Below are 17,352 nucleotides of genomic sequence, written 5' to 3'. Positions count from 1 at the left end.
ACCCAAACCCGCAGCATTCCCACCCATGTACCACCCCCTCGCCAGTAAAACAACCCACCATACACGTAATACTTTTACATGCAGCTACAACACGGACTTTTCCTCCGGTCTCCTCCGTTTGTTGTCTGCATTTAACTACCAAGGATATCCCTTAACTTAAAATTTTCTCATGCCACTAGTAAAAACAAACCGAAAAGGTGTTTTTGATTTCAAAGCAAACTTTAAAGTGCCCGCATTATTGGCAGGTCCGAATGAATATGTTAATGGATGGCTAAAACAAACTACAGCCCCTTAGGATTTTTTTTGCATACCATGAGTAAACACAATGCTTACGAATTTCTTTTCAATCATAGCAGCAACAAAAAGACAATGATAATTTGTGTTTGTAAACAACTTTTTAAAGGTAAAATTCCAATGCTTAAATAATAAGTAATGCTACATATAAATTTAAATGGTATTTCATTGGAAGATTAACGTTTGGAATTATGTGGTAGATTCAAAAACCAAGAAATTATACATTTAGTTTTAGACGTTGAAAAAATTACTTATGCGATACGTTTTGCCAGTCAGAATTGGATTTTTGTAACAAAGAAAATCTTTCAATTTTCCTGCATTTCCAAATATTACCCACAAGGGTAACAATAAGGAAAAACATAAAATGTTGATCAAATTTGTCCCGCCCAAACAATTTATGCCAACTAAAAGGTCTTCTTCTTCTTACAAAGATTAAACATGACTGCACTATACACTACAAAAACAACAGATTTAATGTTAGAGATAACAGAGTACCACATCCATAACAGCCGGCAGGAAGAAATGGTTAAATCTAACATTTGAGCTGTTAAGGATAACATCGAAACTGCAAAAAGTCAACAGACCGGGCGACAAAACTACAAAATCTCAACGACTCTCTTCGAAGCGCTCTTTGGGATGAACTCTGGGACCCCAAGGGTCCTGTTACAGGCTCAGCTGTCGTGTAACCGAGCATCCCCTGCAGCCGAGGGGTCTTTTCAGAAGCTGAGCACACGGTGTTACACGACAGCCGGTCACGAAGTCCTTCAGCGGCAGAGACGCAGACTGCGCAGCCGACTGCGATGTCATCCGTGAGTTGAGCTCACGAGTCCGAGTTCGCAGCTTCAGTCAGCTCGTAAGCCTGAAGCCGCGCGGAGATACTTTCCATAGGGGTCCTTCTTTGCCGACAGTTTCGAGTTTAATAAAAGATAAAACATAAAACAGACATGGAGTTTATTAACTAAGATTAAGTAAAATACATCGTTACAGTGACAAGCCAACAAAGAAAATCTTAAAAACTTTATATAACCAAGCATCAGAGTCCCTGCCGAAAGGTCAATTAACTGAAGCGTGCAGTCAATAAAATTCCAGTTAACCTAACGCAACAAAACAGCCAAAGCAAAAGGAATGAGTAAACAGTTCTCAAAATACATTTACAATCTACGAAAAAAAACGAAAGCAAAATGAAACAAGTTTAAATTGCACTGGACTGGCAACTTCCGCTTCCGTTGAGTGCTTCAATTTCAGTTTAATGTTAACTCCGACAAAACCCAAATTGACAAGAACAACCGACCCAAAATAAAGCGAACGTAAACCAGGAAACAACAACACACAAAAAAGGTACTGAGACACAAGGTCTCAAGCGAAAGGGGGCGTGGCCGTGGCAGGTGGATGGCTTACTCAAATATTAAACACATGGATTCGTTTGAATTTGGCATTTAAATTATTTAAGTTGACAAACGCACACACACTCAGACAAGAAGTACAAAAAGAAAACAGGATGCCAGGGCGTCTGCCACGCCCACACGTCCATGTTTTCTGTGTTTGTTCCTGCTTTCCCTTTCATGCGAGTTCGTACCCAAAAAAAAAAGTGTTCAAACGATATATTTTTCACTTAAACTGGTGAATGATTCAATGATGTCAATTTCAGATACTTCACATGTCAAATTCTTTAAAATACTATAATGCAAATAAAATATTTGGCACACCAAGATGTGTTAATTTCACATTAGAAAATATATTTTTTTAAGTAATATAAATTTAAGAGTGCTATTGAGTTTTTCGCATACCAATCAAGTTTGCAGCCTTTAGCGTTATATGCAAAACTGAATAATAGAGCATGACTTAGTACTTTTTATTTTCTCCGTGTACAGGAAGTCGCCAGCTCCTTCGAGTTTTTTCTTTTCTCTGGGCTGCTCTAATGTTTGTTATTTATTTATAACGACACTGACAGAGCGTATCCTTTGAACTTTTCTGCATGAGTTTGTCGCTGAGTTTATTTATTTATATTCTCTTGTGCCGTTTCTCGATCTCGTTTTCGACTTCGTGTGCTTCGTTTTTACATCTCGCTTTGACACTGTATTCAATTAATTAAGCTTCCCGTTTGACCTCCACTTGGTTGTTCGATTCTAGTTTTTTGTCGCTTGCCTCGACTGCACTCGAAACAAAGAAAGTCCCGGAGATGCGAAAGGGATAAACTGCATAAATCAACGCCACTGCCAAAGCCAAGAGCAACAATAACTGGAAGCAATTAATTTTATTCAAACAAAAGAAAACAATAAGGACGACGACAAAAAATGGATTACGGCTGGCTGATGTTTCTGTTCATCGCACTTTTAATTGGTAAGTTTTTTGACCCTCCGCCGGAATGGCGGAAATTATTATTATTTTTTATGGCTTTCGGGATTGAATTTCGGCTGTGTGCAGCATTCGGGACAATAATTGTTTGGTTAATGATGCGCTGAAAGGGATTTGCAGTGCGTATGCGTAATGTGAGCCGAACAAATCACCCTTGTCGTTAATTGTGAATCGGCTTATTATTATTTTAATTGTTATTGGTGTTTGCCGAGAACACCAACCGCAAATCAATATTGGGAAAGTTTTCGCCTCTGGCTGTTTTAATGACTTTTGCCATAATTTCAACGGCTGCAATTGCACTTGCCCCATTCGTTTTGGCATTTGGTATTTTCTGCTGCCACAACTTTTGCTGAAGCAGCAGCAGCACATCTTGAGTGCAGTTTAAACTTAAATTGTATTTTTGAAATGCTCGCAATTAGGCAGACTGCCAAAGGCAGCAGCCCCTTTTCTTTTTTCCCGCTTTTCTCTGACTTTTAATTCCCTCCTGCACTCAAATTGCCAATGGCAATGGGGCAATTAATTTGGAGCGCGTTAAATGAGCTGGCTCACTCCGCTTTTCACTCTGCTCGACGAGAACTAGAAATTGTATTCCATCATGTGTGCGAAGGCACTGGAAAAGTTGAGGGAAATTCAGTTGGTAAATTGAAAATAGGTAATTGTCAGTGAAGGTTTTCCCTGTTAAGTTACAAAAAATAGCAATTGACTTTGACTTTGTTTAGATACCTTGATAAGAAATTGATTCTTAACATTGTGGGCTGTCTGAATGAGAGATTACCCTCAATACAAACACCCAAACTTCTGCAATGAAATATGTTTTATTTTTGGAAATATATAATCGTGTAAAAATTATTTGGTTAATATTAATATTATTACAAATAACACAAACGATTTATGCGATGTTTTAAAAATGGGTAATCTTTCCTGTTTTTAAAAATGCTATGCGTTTAATACCTTTAGCGGTCAGGATTTTAATAACTATATGCAAAGCTTTTTTTTATTTATTTAAACAATGCTAGCATAAAAAGAGTATACGGAAGGCTTGAGTTCGACTCATTTCCGTCTTCCTTTAACTGCGGCTGACTTGTTTTCCACACACACTCCACAAGTAATACTTTAAATCTAGGACACTAGCACAAAGGATTTGGCCACAAAGACTGACGGAGAAAGAAGTTTCAAAAAAAGTTCTTCTACGGAGTTGTAGCATTTCGATTTCAGTGGACGTGTCTATATTTAAAGTGTATGCGGCAACAGCAATTTGGCCGACCTAATGGAATTAAATATTGTCGCCACAAAGCAACTATAACAAATAACAAATGGTTGGGACCTGTTTATTTACTTTTAAAATCAGTTGGACTCGTCTGCCAAACGACACCCAATTAATTTGCGGATTTAGATGGAACTAAAATTAGGAAAAACACTTTGAGTGTTTGCCAGTCTCGTTTAGATACTTTTACTTCACTTTGTGGGTTTAAGTGGTCTTGCTGATGAAATTAATATATATGCCTATGTGACAGCCACAAAGACTACTGGACCGTGAAGACTTGTGTATATAGTTGTGTTCAAGAAAACACAATTATTATTATTACACATTTAACAAAATAAACAATTTTTCAAAGGAGTAGGCCCCTATACGAGCAAGCCAATTATTAAATTTAAATTGTTTTCTTTTCTTAGCTTAAAATCCTGTTCACAACTTAAATTTCCTTCGCATTTGAATATCGGAATTAAATGCAAATATATTAGAAAGGTGTACTTAAAATCAAATTATTTTTTCTACAAGTTTTTTAAGCAAAAACAAAGAAAATCATCATTATTCGGTGATTTGTGCAGTGTATGGAGAATGCATGAAATGTATGCATGCGGACCGTTCTGGTAATTGATATTTTAAAACAACAAATTTTAATTTAAAAAATTTTATTTATTTTTGCCGCGCTGTATTATTTTTAACAAGGATGTTCATAAAAACTTTTGCTTGGTTAAGAAAAAATAATCTTTCACTGATACACAGAGAGCTTCCATAAAAATAAAGTGCCACCACAAAAATATTTGCAAAAATGTCTAGTCCCATCTTTCTAAATGTTTTATCACCAAACTTGGACGGTGTTGGTCCCCGGAAATGCATGGGTAAATTTTCTCCTATGTGGGTGGGAATTCCTTTGTCTATACGTATCCCTATGTAAATGTGTGCTTGCCCTATCTCGAATGAAATGTGTGGGTTAATTATCAGCAAAGTTTTCATGTGCTGAGGTGTAAATATATCTGTGTTTGTATCTCAGTCTCACCTTAACCCCCTCCATTCCCATTTTGTGTGGTTAAGTGGGGAATGAGCTTAACCCATACTTTGGCAGTGGGATTGTAATGCCTGCGAATGGCTTAAAGTTTTGTTGATTTAAATGCGTAATGAATTCCAGCAATTTGCCGCATTTTATCACAACTATCTCCAATCAATTTAAATAAAATATTTATTTGTGTAATTGTCCGACGTTGTTTCCATTTATGTTAATTTGCATATGCACAAAATGCTTAAAAGCTTTGGTGGTTTGTTTAAAAGGTACATTTTTTAATAGCAAATAAAAAATGAATAATAGAGAACTGTTTTGTAGCAAAGTTATATGTATTTTTGCGCAAAAGCAAAATAAGTATACAGACATATGATATGTTTTGTTTGGCTTTGAGTGGAATAGATTTAAAAAATTCTGCCTGTTTTTCTAAAATGCCTTACACGGTTCGAAAACTTCCTTAAGCTGATTTCCAACTCCTAAATATGTATTCTGTTGGCAGAGTTTCTTTTAAGTAACATATATTTATACGCATTTCTCGGCTTATTTTAAATATATTTTGTAGAGGCAAAACTCAAGTCAATCTGGCATTTGATTTGTTCGCATTTCTTATCAGTTTCTGAACCAACCACCCTCTGGTTGTTTGTTCGGCTGGTGGATAGCCTTTTCTGAATGGGGACACCAGAAACTTCCCACTAAGGGAAGCTACAATATGCGAGTTACATATGGCCCCGTATTCATTGCATTTGGTTTCTTGCCCACTCTTGTGTCGGGCTACCTACCTGACTAACTAACTGTTTTGCATATTCATTTCATGAAATTTCAAATTTATTCGATGTCTTATGTGCCAGAAGTTGGCTACAAAAGCACCTGCCGTCTCCCTTTGTGTCCCTATTTTCCATTTCCCAGGTCAGTCACCTAGCTAAATTAAAAATTACGCATACCACACCCGCCGCTGAACATGTCTCTGGCTTTTGGTCACCATAATTGTGTCATGGGCCTGTGGGGTCCTGTATCCGACGGTCCAAGGATGGCAGATTTCCATGTACTCATCCTACACAAAATGAATGAGTGGCACGCCCGACGATTCGATTACAGGAAATCGCCTGGGCTCTCTGTTATCTAACAATATATTACTGTGTGCTGCTTTGGCCGTTTTTAGCTTAAACTACCTTAGTTTTATATGTTGTTTTATCATTTAGTACTGTATATTTGAATTTGTATTAATTTTGCTGTTTCAGCAGGAAATTTAAATTTTAACATATTGTTCAACTTATAAAACTATGTTAAACTATGTTTTGTTACTCATTTTTAAAATGTTGGTGGCACGTTTCACATGGTATGACCCTATTTTAAATTATTATGTTTCGCAAATAATTTATATTATACTAATTTTGATTTATAGACTTCCCAATAGCTTCCGCCCTGTTCGTGACGGATATAAGTGTGCCCGAGATTGTGGACTTCCGGGACAATGTGACCCTATCTTGCAGCTACGATATGCGAGGTCACACGTTAAACTCGGTCAAGTGGTACAAGGATCATGAGGAGTTCTTTAGGTAAGCCCCAATAGTTTTTTATCTTAAGCCAAGCTAACAATAGATATCTTGCGGGTAGATATTCTCCTCTGACGAGTCCGATTTACATGACCTTCGGGGTTCCGGGACTGCAAGTGCTCGACGGGAAATACCTGTGCAACGAATCGAGCTGCAGGCTGGAATTGAGTTTACAAGGTGCCAAATCTACGGGACTTTACAAGTGCGAAGTGAGCGGCGACGCCCCTCATTTTAAACTTGCGGACAAGGCGGACAACATGACGGTGGCAGGTGGGCATTTAGTTGGAAAATTCAGCTTAATTTCAATAGCTCATAAGTCTCCAATATATTTGCAGCCTTGCCCCAGATCGATCCGCTAATCGAGAGCTTTAATTCGATGTACCGGATGGAGGAGTTCCTCAGCGCCACCTGCTCCTCGGATTACTCCAGTCTACCCACACGGCTCACCTGGTTCATCAATGGCGAACAGGTCGGTTTCTCCATTTAATTCATGCAGCTCCAATCAAATTTAAAAATTCAAAACTAAACTGTCTAAGAAGAGCTTTAAACAACTTAGTTTTAAAAATTATTTAGCATTAAACTAAGTATTTATCAAAGAATCCAAAGTATATATATTTTACGTTACCTACATTTTTAGTGACTTTATGCGTTTGTCACCTGATACTTCCTATAGGTGTAATAGGCGAACTAATTTTTCAATTTCCTCTCCTTTTTAGCCCCTTCTGGGGGAACTGCATCCCACCACCGACACGAGCATAGCGGCCCACGATTATGTTCTGCGGCGGCAGCGGCTTCAGGTGCACTTCTACTTGCAGGGCCAACGCTTCTTCCAGGCCGGGAAAATCCTGGAGCTGAAGTGCGTAGCGGAAATTGAAAATTATCCGGAGCTGAAGCGCGAAAAGACGCTCAGTGCGTCGCTGTCGCAATTTGACAATTTCAACAATCAGATGCCGCTGAGACATGCGAATGCAAGTGAGTTTACCCATTATTGAAATTTCAGCAATTAAAAAAACTTCGATTAAGAATTAATATATATAAAATTAAAATTTGTGTCTCTCAATAAAGTATATAAGCTTGTTAAAGAAACTAAATATATTTGAAATTTATATTTAGAGCCTTTTTGGTCTAGTCGAACCTAAGATCTATTTTCCTTTCAAATCAAATTTGTTGCCGTGACTTTTCCTTGGTTTATGTGCCTATGTCTTCTTTTCTCAATCTCCGTTTCTCAATCTCTTTTTCTCAATCTAAGACTCTGGGGCGACACAATGGAGCAGCCTTAGTGGCAGGACATCGCTAATTTCCGCAATACTGGCAGCAGTTCTACTAATTCACTGTTTGCGTCGCCTTTCATGAACACTGAAAACTATCAGGAAATCGGAATTGCAGCAAGAATTTAAGTTTCTGCGTTGGGAGTGAAAAACGCCACGTATGGCAACTTTGTCAACTATATCATCACGTTAGTTAGTCAGTCAGTTAGTCACCTAGTTAGTTAGTTAGGATAACAGACAAAGGTAAGACCGCGAACTAGTGAATAGGAAAGCTTTTAAGATAATATATGTACATACAATTTAAGGGTTAAGGACAAAAGTTTTGAAGGTTATAAATGCTCAAAAAGCAAAAAAAAATTAACATCACGTTGTTTTAAATGCAGTAAGCATTTGTTCAACTTTATTTCTGATAAATAAAGTTATGTGAACAAAGTTCGAAGTTAATATTAATATATTAAATTGTTTCATTAAATGGTTTTAGCAATGAAAAATATTCTTTATGACAATGTTGCGTTTTTGATTGGAACCAAATTATTTTGTCATAATAACATAATAAAAATATTAATTATGGATAATATTTGCTAGTATTCATTAAATAATAATTTGCAAAATCAGAAGTTCAGAAACGGTTGTATAGGTTTTTTCCATATTCAAAATGTTAACACAATGCTTGGTGTGAAAACACGTAATTCTCTTCATTTTAAGTCATGTTATTCTTGTAAATTAATATTTTCATGTCAGTTAGTTTGACAAGCATTACGAATAAAAAAAAACTGAAAATTAAATCGATAAAAAACTGCCAGAAAAAATTGATTTACCTGCCTGACACTGATACTAGCCAAAATAAGTCACTCTTCAACAAACCAATCGAATTTCCAATATATGTATATAAGCGTAATTTTTTCGATTGTTGTTCGGCATTTGATTTTCATTCGAAGTGCACATGAAACCATTTTCGAGCAAATATATCCGCGCACTTCCCATGCCAAGTATTGGGAAAAGTATAAAAAATAACACATATGAAACACCATAAAAAATAAGTGAACACATAAAAAAGAAATAACGAAATGAATTGCGATTTTATCAGTAAAAACCCAGAATGCAGATACTGTAAAAACCACTATAATTAAGTCTAGCATAAATATGTTGTAAATACATTTTAAACATTTAAAACAGAGGACAAACAACTATAAATCATGTCACTTAGCCAGAATCAACCAAATACGTATGTATATAAAGCTATTCGCTATATAACTCAGCATGTATTTACTCAGGCCGACGTAAAAAGCGAACACGAAAATTAAATAGCTAGTGAAACGAAGTAAAAACGCAATAAACATTTCATTTAGCTGAGCGACTACAAATAGAGAGTAATCATTATCCGCTGGGTCAAAGCCCTCTAAAAAAAGATCTGGTAACAGAAGGCCAACTAATAAATACATATTATATATTGTACTTCGGTATAGTAATGAAATGTAACCTGGACGTTTCTGAAATCACTTTTTTATATTCAGTTTACACAATTAAAATAAAACTCAGTGTGTATAATGGGAAAGCATGCAAAATATAAAATATAAATGTATAAATTAATTTACATACTTATTCGCACTTCTTTCGGTTGTAAAGAATAAAAAACACACACGATAAAATGGATATAAACGAGAGTAAATAACGATAATGTATATAAAAGCATTTACTTTAGTTTTTCATTTTGGCGAATGGCCATTAAATTTTGTAAAATAATTGAAAATGCGAACTGCAATGCATTTGTTTTTTGTTTTCTTGCTGTTCATGAAAACTTCAAATAAATAAGATAAATAAATAATTCAGTTTATGGATTTCAATGCGTTTATTCAGAGTTCGAATCGCTAATCTGTATTATAACAGACAGGTTGGTACACTAGATCACTATGGTCGCTTTAATTGAAAGCTGGGGATAGGAAAATAAATGGGATTGGCCGGTAAACAATATTTACAATGTGTGCAGTTTACCGTCGACCGTTTAAATGAATTTTGAGCAGGGGCTACTCTCAGAAGTAGGCAATTGATTTTTTTTATTCACCAAAGGTATTTTAAATTTCATATTTGGGTTTTCGGGTATAGAAAGCACATATTTAAAAGTTAAGATACCCTTGCTCATTGATTAAAGTGTTTCCCCTTAAAAGAACCCGAAGCCAGGGCTTCAATTAATTTTGATTATATTTTTAATGATTTAACGACTTTTTGAGCACTTAACTTTCTTAAAAGCCTTTAAAACGAACAGGGGTCAGCCGAATCATTAAAGAAATTATAAATAAATTCCCTGACTACTTTGACCTCTTGGCAGAAATAATAACTTGTTTGACTACGCAAATTTGCACAATTAGTTATGTTAATGAGGCGCCGCCCAAAAAGGCAACGGGTGTAGCTGCTAAGCGCCGTAAGTCGAAAGCCGAGCGAGGACTTAAACAATAAAAAGGGTTAAATAATTAATTTCAATGCTGCTGCAATTAGTTGCCACTAAATGTTGCATGAGTTCTGTCAGGAAGATAGGCCATGGGACACGCATACACACCGGACAAAGTGGAAGAGACCAAGACGAAAAGCCGAGAATGCGGAAAATGCGAAAAGTAAGCGAGGAAGGCGAAAATAGAAGGAGGAGGACAAAGACAAAGGACAAAGGCCAAAGACCAGGACCTCTTAATGAGCCTGGCCCTGGGAGCTAATCAAATTAGCCGACCCATGGAATTTTGATCAAAAATGCCAAAACTTTTCACATTTTCGCTCCATTTTGCGTCAGCAGCGGCCACATGGCGTATGCGTAATTTATGTGATTTTAATTAGCCCGCCCAAATAGACGGACAGTCTGGTGCAAAAACATGCATGACTTATGACGTATAGCTGTCATATTCACGATTCGGGAAGTACACTTAATTGAAATTAATTTTGAATAATTCTCGGCTCGACAATTTTTGTGATTTGGCCGACAGTCGGCATGGAATTTCAGACATTTTCAATTAACAAACGGAATGGAAGCGGCCCAGACAGACGCTTATCAAGTGGAAGTTCTCTTGAGTTGCCTCTAAGTTATCGAAAATAAAGTGAAGTGAATTTTCCGCGCTCTGGCATTTGTCAAAGTTTCCCACCTCAGCCCCTTGCGTGTCCTTTTCGATTTTTTTTCCCCTTCGCACTGTTCTTTGCTGCAATCGTCGCCTGTTTGCGTTTCATTAAAATCCATTAAAATGCTGCAAATCAAATTAAAAGTTTTAACTTCGGTCTGGCAGTTGGCATCGTTGTCAGACCATCATCATCAGCCGTTTACGGATCTTCCTCTTCATTTGCATGCGCAACAATTTCAGAAGACGATTGCAAGTCCTTCGATGGCTTTGCAGAAATTACTTTTTAATTTCTTCGCTAATTCGCTGAATTTTCTGTGCGACCGAAGGACAGGCCGTCGTCCATTGTTTATTAATTACATGTGGCGGGCGGCGGCGGCGGAGCCATCAATAAACAAATATCGAAACGAATCTGTTATGACCCGTTGACCTATTGAACGCTACGTGACCCACAATGGCTCATTTGTATTTTGTATGTGGCCCGAATGGCAACCTCATCGGCCGCCTGCCACGCATACCAAGCAGTTGTTGATGTTGACACAAATGCTGTCAGCTCCGAGTTGCTTATTCCCAAATTGATATGCAAACAGCGCAGCACGCACTGGCTGAAAAGGCTGACAGGGCCCAGAACGCGGGGCAAGGTCGGAAGTTGGCCTCCTCGCCACCTAAATGCTCTTGTCGGCGCAGAGATTTCAATTTTGATTCAGGTCGGGCCTCGCTCTGTATGGGATAATCAAAATTGGTAAATATTAAAAGCGAAACGGGACCCAGTTCACAGAATTTGTAATGTCAGGAACGAGCTCTTCGATCTTATAATATAGGTGGTGGAATGGCACGTCGTAAGCTAGGTAAGTAATTATCTTGTTCGTTTAAATTTTTTTTTAATCATTAAAGCTACAAAAATACACTTTTAATATATTTTTATATCAAATCTTAGTCAAAGTGCGTTATAAGGCCGAAAACAAACTGGCTTATCATGCAAACAAAAACGAAATCAAGACAGGATTGAAATGAAATTTAAGGACGGCTTATTTCTTCTTCACCCTATAGGAACCAGGCAACAGAAAACGGCTTGTAAAACGCCCTGTAAGACAACAATTGAAAAGAATTACCTCTAAACCGACTACAAAACACACACGCACTGGCATTTGAAGAAGCTCAGACCGACAGACAGACAAATGTATGCAAAATGCTTTTTGGCAAAGAGGCCGACACACGACTACTTAGGGCTCTAACCTCCAGTTGGGGGTTAAATTCGGGGAAGTGTTTGAATTCTGGGGCAGAAACGCCATCGGCAAAACGTAAACTCTTCAATAATTGAACGTGTAGTCATGAGGAAGCGATAAAATCGAATTGCTTCCTTAATGTGTGAAATTGATACAGGAAACAATTTTCCACATTGTTATGGCTCGCACATGGTGCAAACGAAAAGGCGAAGGCATTGGCGTTGGCATTGGCATTGGCACTCAGGCATCTTCATCGGTGACATAGGCCAGCCATCAGTTGAAGCTCTTTAGCCGAGATTACGTCGAATCTACACTCAAAAACGAATCACTTGAAACTTGAATGCGTTCGGATATATCAGCTAACAACTCTACAACTTTTTGAATAGCTTGATTCTCTTTTATAGAACCCGTATTCTATTTAGTTGTATTAATTTAACATTACATTAAGTGATTTAAATCCTGTTCAGTATTTCGTCAAGTGCACTGCACGAGGTTGGTTTCAAGTGATTCTGGCCAGACTGAAGCCAAGGGCTCAACTCACACGCAGCCGGGCTAAATATTATATTTCAAGGCCCACGTCTGTTGTACATCACCCTTCGATGGTGGCTCATATCCCCATATTCCCCCAGTTGCGGTCCACGGTCCATCAATGCTTGCAAATATGCTTTTGAATTGGTTTACGGTCATTGGAACGCGCACATTAGAGGAGCCGGAGACCCACGACCCGGGATCTGCGGACCGGGATCCGTATCATGTGCCTCCCCCGATTGCATGACCGCTCCTTGATGCTCCGCCGTTCTCTGCGAGCTTTTGCTAATGGCCTGGCTAACACGATTTGCGGCTAGAACGTCAGCTGAAAATCGGCAACAAATGTACAGGAAGAAAAACAAATTAACTATGTCCTTATCTTCGAAAGCCTAATAAGAGTTTGGAGCCCTTCAAACTAAATGGGGTTTCTAGTTACTTAAGAAATTTAATTGCAAATTGTAACATTAAAATAACTAAAAAAATTATAATCTTTTATTTACGGTAGTTTTTTTAACCTTTATTCATTTTAAAAGTTTTTTACAAAATAAAGATTAATAATTTTAGGTAATATTTAAACCAAATGTTTATGGGACGTAATATTTTAAATAATAATAATGATTGTTCCAATTTCTTTTGCATTTAAATGAAATTGTTATTTATTGCTTACTCGATTTTGGTTTCTGTATAGTGACTAGTGCATTAAATTATAGGATAAGAATCAAAATACAATTAATAAACGAATTTATTTAAAAACTTACAGATGTAGTTGCCCGGGTCATTGACTATAAGAACATTAGATGTGCCCTTATTTAAGGAAATAGATTTTGCTCAGTGTGAACAAAGGACGCGAGTTTCAATTGCGGTGGTGAGCGATTTCCAGATTGAATCTCCCTGCTTTTTCTGATACGGCAACAACCGATGGAAATGATGAGTCAAATGCAATGTCTGATCAAACATTCCGATTGGTTGGATGCGAGGAAGCCCTGGACATTCCGGCCTCAAACTGAGAGGTTCAGTTCAGGACCTCCTGTCCCTAATACGCGCCAATTTCAAGCGGCGTGCCAGCCAAGAATATTAACAGCGCGTACGGCAGTAACAACAACCTGGCTAAAAACATTGTTAACTCGCCGAGAGCCGTGTGCCGTTTACATAGCTCGCTGCACTGCGGAAGATCCTGGGTCCTGTGTCCTGAGTCCTGGGAATTCCCAGGGAGCGATATAAGGACGCAGGTCGAGGACCGAGAGGATGGCAAGACGACGCGGCGTAGCGCGACAATTTTCCGCTTGAATTACGCTCCCGGTTCATGCTTCGTTTGAACAAGCCGTACGGGGGAGGGAAATGGGAAAAGTGGGGCTGGGTGGCAGGTGGAAATCGCGAAAGGACTGCTGGATGGCATGGAAAAAATAAATAAGCGGTAGCAAATTTCCATTTTTGCCCGGCCAAAGCAAAAGCCACTCCAGAGGGGGGAGGTCCTCGCTTACGCATCGCACGCTTAACTTAAATCCACCTAAAACCGGCAATACTTCCGCGAAATAGAATATCTATAAAAACCAAAAACATTTTGAACAAATTTAAGTTTATTTAAATAGCACAGCTTGTGATATGCCACTTAAATCTTATAATACGTTTATTTTTTTAGATATCCATAATAAAATTTTTATGGTTTAGTCTGTAGAAATAAACTGGGAATGAAACTCAAAAAAAAATTCAAAAAATTAAATAACAGTTACATATTTCTACCTCACCATTTAACTTTAACAGCGCTCTTACCTAATAACTGCATTATTAAGTTTAAAATGAATAATATATATTTTTAAATATATTAGCTGGGAATTTTTCAGCTAGTGTAGAGAAGCAGGTGCTACAAGGTACGCCAGAATCGTGGCTTCTTTGACTCCTGCTTCCTGGACCACGCTCTTCTTTCGTATTATTCCCGCCCTCCTTCTTGCCCTCACCGCCTGTTCTACACTAATTCTCCCCAGAGATAAGCCCTATGCAAATAATGAAAAACTATAAAAAATCATGTGCGGCCAAGCGGAGCGGAAAGCGAGAGGAGAAGCGCGTGGGGGTTACAAGAATCTGGTTACAGACAACCGGGACGTTGAGAATGAGCCATGGAAATAATATCGGGAAAATAAAAATGTGCAAAAGGGCGGAAAATAATTCAACTAAACAATGTACACGTATTTACATAAATGGATGAAGCCGCTATATTCAATTACCCAGCTTAAAGTAGTTGACATGGAGGGAGGAACAAAAGCGATAAAATGTTTTAGCTCAAGGTGAACGCAATAAGTGGATACTTGTTATCTGGGCAATTGGCTTTTAGAATTAGGGTAACAAAAGCTAGAGTTGATACATCCTTAACTAATAGTTAATTACAATCTCTGGATATTATTATTGGTCTTTGGTTTAGTTATTTAACTTATTTAAGTAGTAGCAAGGTATGTTAAAAAGGTATTAAAAGGCTTTCGAATAATAATTAAGAATCTTAAAACATTAATGTGTTTGATTTTAGAACTCTTACCATAAAGTAAATGGACAAAGTGTAAAGCACATTGATACTGCAAACTTGATGACGACTTGGGACATTTGGAACAAACTGTTTATGCTAATCCGACAATCGCGCAAGTTGCGGCCTTGGAGATATTTACCATTTGGCTGTTAAATTGACAATTTTATCGGAAGAATCCTTTGACCCGGAAAAGACGGAAATCGTCCTAGAGTTCTCAACTCTTCGGCATCAGCACGCGCAGAGACAATATCAATGGACAATGTAATGCGCGCATATAAAATGATGGCAAACATTTACAAATGTATTACGACTATAAAGATTTTATGCAAAACCAGAAGAACGCAAAACCCAAACAGCACAAAAAATTACAAACAAGAAACGAAAATCGAAATCTAATAAAAATTCCCATTTTTCTATGCACAGTTAACTTTATGCGACACTTGTTTGTGTGCGTGTGAAAAGTGTTAAGTGCACACGCACACACACTCTCACACACATTGAACAGCAGTCGAAAGGGCAAACTTTTGTTTCTCAGTTGCAAAGCACCACGCCCCCTTTTCCCCGCCCTATTTCACGGCGATCCCCTTAGATCCCCTCATCTCATAAAATCGTAGTAGCACGCACCACCGCCAAAATGTGCGACACAGTGGCACCAATGGAAAAGTTTCTGAAAGCCTAGGGAGTTTTAAGGGCTAATAGGTGAATTGAGATTTTCTTAGAGGGTCAGATTAACTTCATATTTGGCTACAGAATTATTTTAGGGTAAGTCAAAACAGATAAATATTTAATTTATTTATTTATTTATGAAATCTCAAAGCATTTATTTTCTTTGAGCTAAACCTGTCCTTATTAAATGAACATCTAAATAAGAGCTGAAGCTCTCAAATAATTTTTTGCAAAATATTTGACCAGAACTTAGCGTTTTTAGAAGAAAAAAAAGTCTAATTTATCGAAGTTTATTTTCTTGCTAAGCTAAAATTTATTTATTTTCAGAATATTCCTAAAATACTCAAACTCACTGTGCCTGCCTTTTTAACAGTAAAACGCTTATGGCTTACGCACACATACAGCCGAACAATTTAAATATATGTATACGTGTTCCCATAGATATATATTTCCTTTATCTTGGGTAAACTTTTAAACTTTTTTAAAACGCCGCGCCAAAGCCGAAATGAAAGAATGCCAGACACACTTCACAAGCTATTGTTTTTAGAACCAGGGGGGCAGGGAAAATGGTAGGACAGGGGATTGCAGGGAAACAGGACCTGATAAAGGGAGCGGGGCAGGAGGCCTTATTCCCCGTTGAAAGCCATTTTGCACGCTGGCAAGCATTATTTGGTAAAGAATATGCCCAGAGCAATGCACATAGATCCAGCTAAAAAGCGGCAGACGCAGAGGGGGATATTGTATGCGAAATGGAGGAGGTGCTGGTGTTGCTGTGGGGCTGTGTGTGAAAAAGTATGTGCAAACTTTCGTAATTTATGTCATACGAAGTGTTAACCGCATGATGGCTGCACGCCGGATTGGATTTACATTGCTAAAACTCGAGCAGTCGAGACTTTACCGGCTACAACGACGACGACGACAACGACGACTCCGGATCCGGCTCCGGGACACGGACTACGGTCTACGACCGCAGCCTCAGCAGTCCTGATCCGGACGGAGAACTTTCCTTTTATACCCTGCGCTGAGGTATAATGCTTAAATCAACAGTGGTTAATTTAAATACGCCTTTTAAATAATTATGTTATTTAATACCTCAACCAATCGGAAATTAAGCAAGCTAAAAAATTGCTGTATGTACCACAATACAAAGAGATATTTTTTGGATTTTCGGCAATTGATTTAAAGAGCACGTGAAAATATTCTATATTATTGTCTGATATTAAACGAAAACATTAAAACATTAATTAAAAACTTTAACTATGTTATTAATTATTTATTAACTTAATTCTTTCAGAAGTGATGAAATGTAACTTATAATAAATATAAATATAAACTAAGCTTGCCAATTATAAAGTATAGTTCTTTTTCAGACTTCACTTTTTTTAACAAATAAATTTTACCACTAAGTGTATTTATACATAAATTAATTTTACTTTGTTCAATGTTTTTTAAATTTGTGCACTGTACAATTTTTCTATTAATGTTACGACTTCCTACCTTTTTTGTAAAAACTTATTTAATGCTTTAGCAAACGTAGAGAATATAATAAAAGCTTATTTTAACGAATATT

The 17,352-nt window shown here is 37.5% G+C and overlaps 1 protein-coding gene across 1 annotated transcript; it reads left to right on the top strand.

Annotated features, from left to right (window-relative positions):
* The first annotated feature begins 1,140 nt into the window (after positions 1-1,140).
* Positions 1,141-9,503, top strand: LOC108136861. Its single transcript, XM_017258300.2, has 7 exons — positions 1,141-1,632; positions 2,425-2,634; positions 6,334-6,487; positions 6,546-6,754; positions 6,820-6,953; positions 7,201-7,456; positions 7,734-9,503. The coding sequence occupies exons 2-7, from the start codon at positions 2,589-2,591 to the stop codon at positions 7,835-7,837; spliced, it is 903 nt and encodes a 300-aa protein (XP_017113789.1). The 5' UTR covers positions 1,141-1,632; positions 2,425-2,588; the 3' UTR covers positions 7,838-9,503.
* Positions 9,504-17,352: the final 7,849 nt, after the last annotated feature.

Source organism: Drosophila elegans, unplaced genomic scaffold (assembly GCF_018152505.1).
Source record: "Drosophila elegans isolate 14027-0461.03 unplaced genomic scaffold, ASM1815250v1 contig_476, whole genome shotgun sequence".
Classification (NCBI taxonomy): domain Eukaryota; kingdom Metazoa; phylum Arthropoda; class Insecta; order Diptera; family Drosophilidae; genus Drosophila; species Drosophila elegans.
The sequence above is the reverse complement of the archived record's forward strand: the minus strand, read 5'-3'. Positions and strand labels throughout refer to the sequence as shown.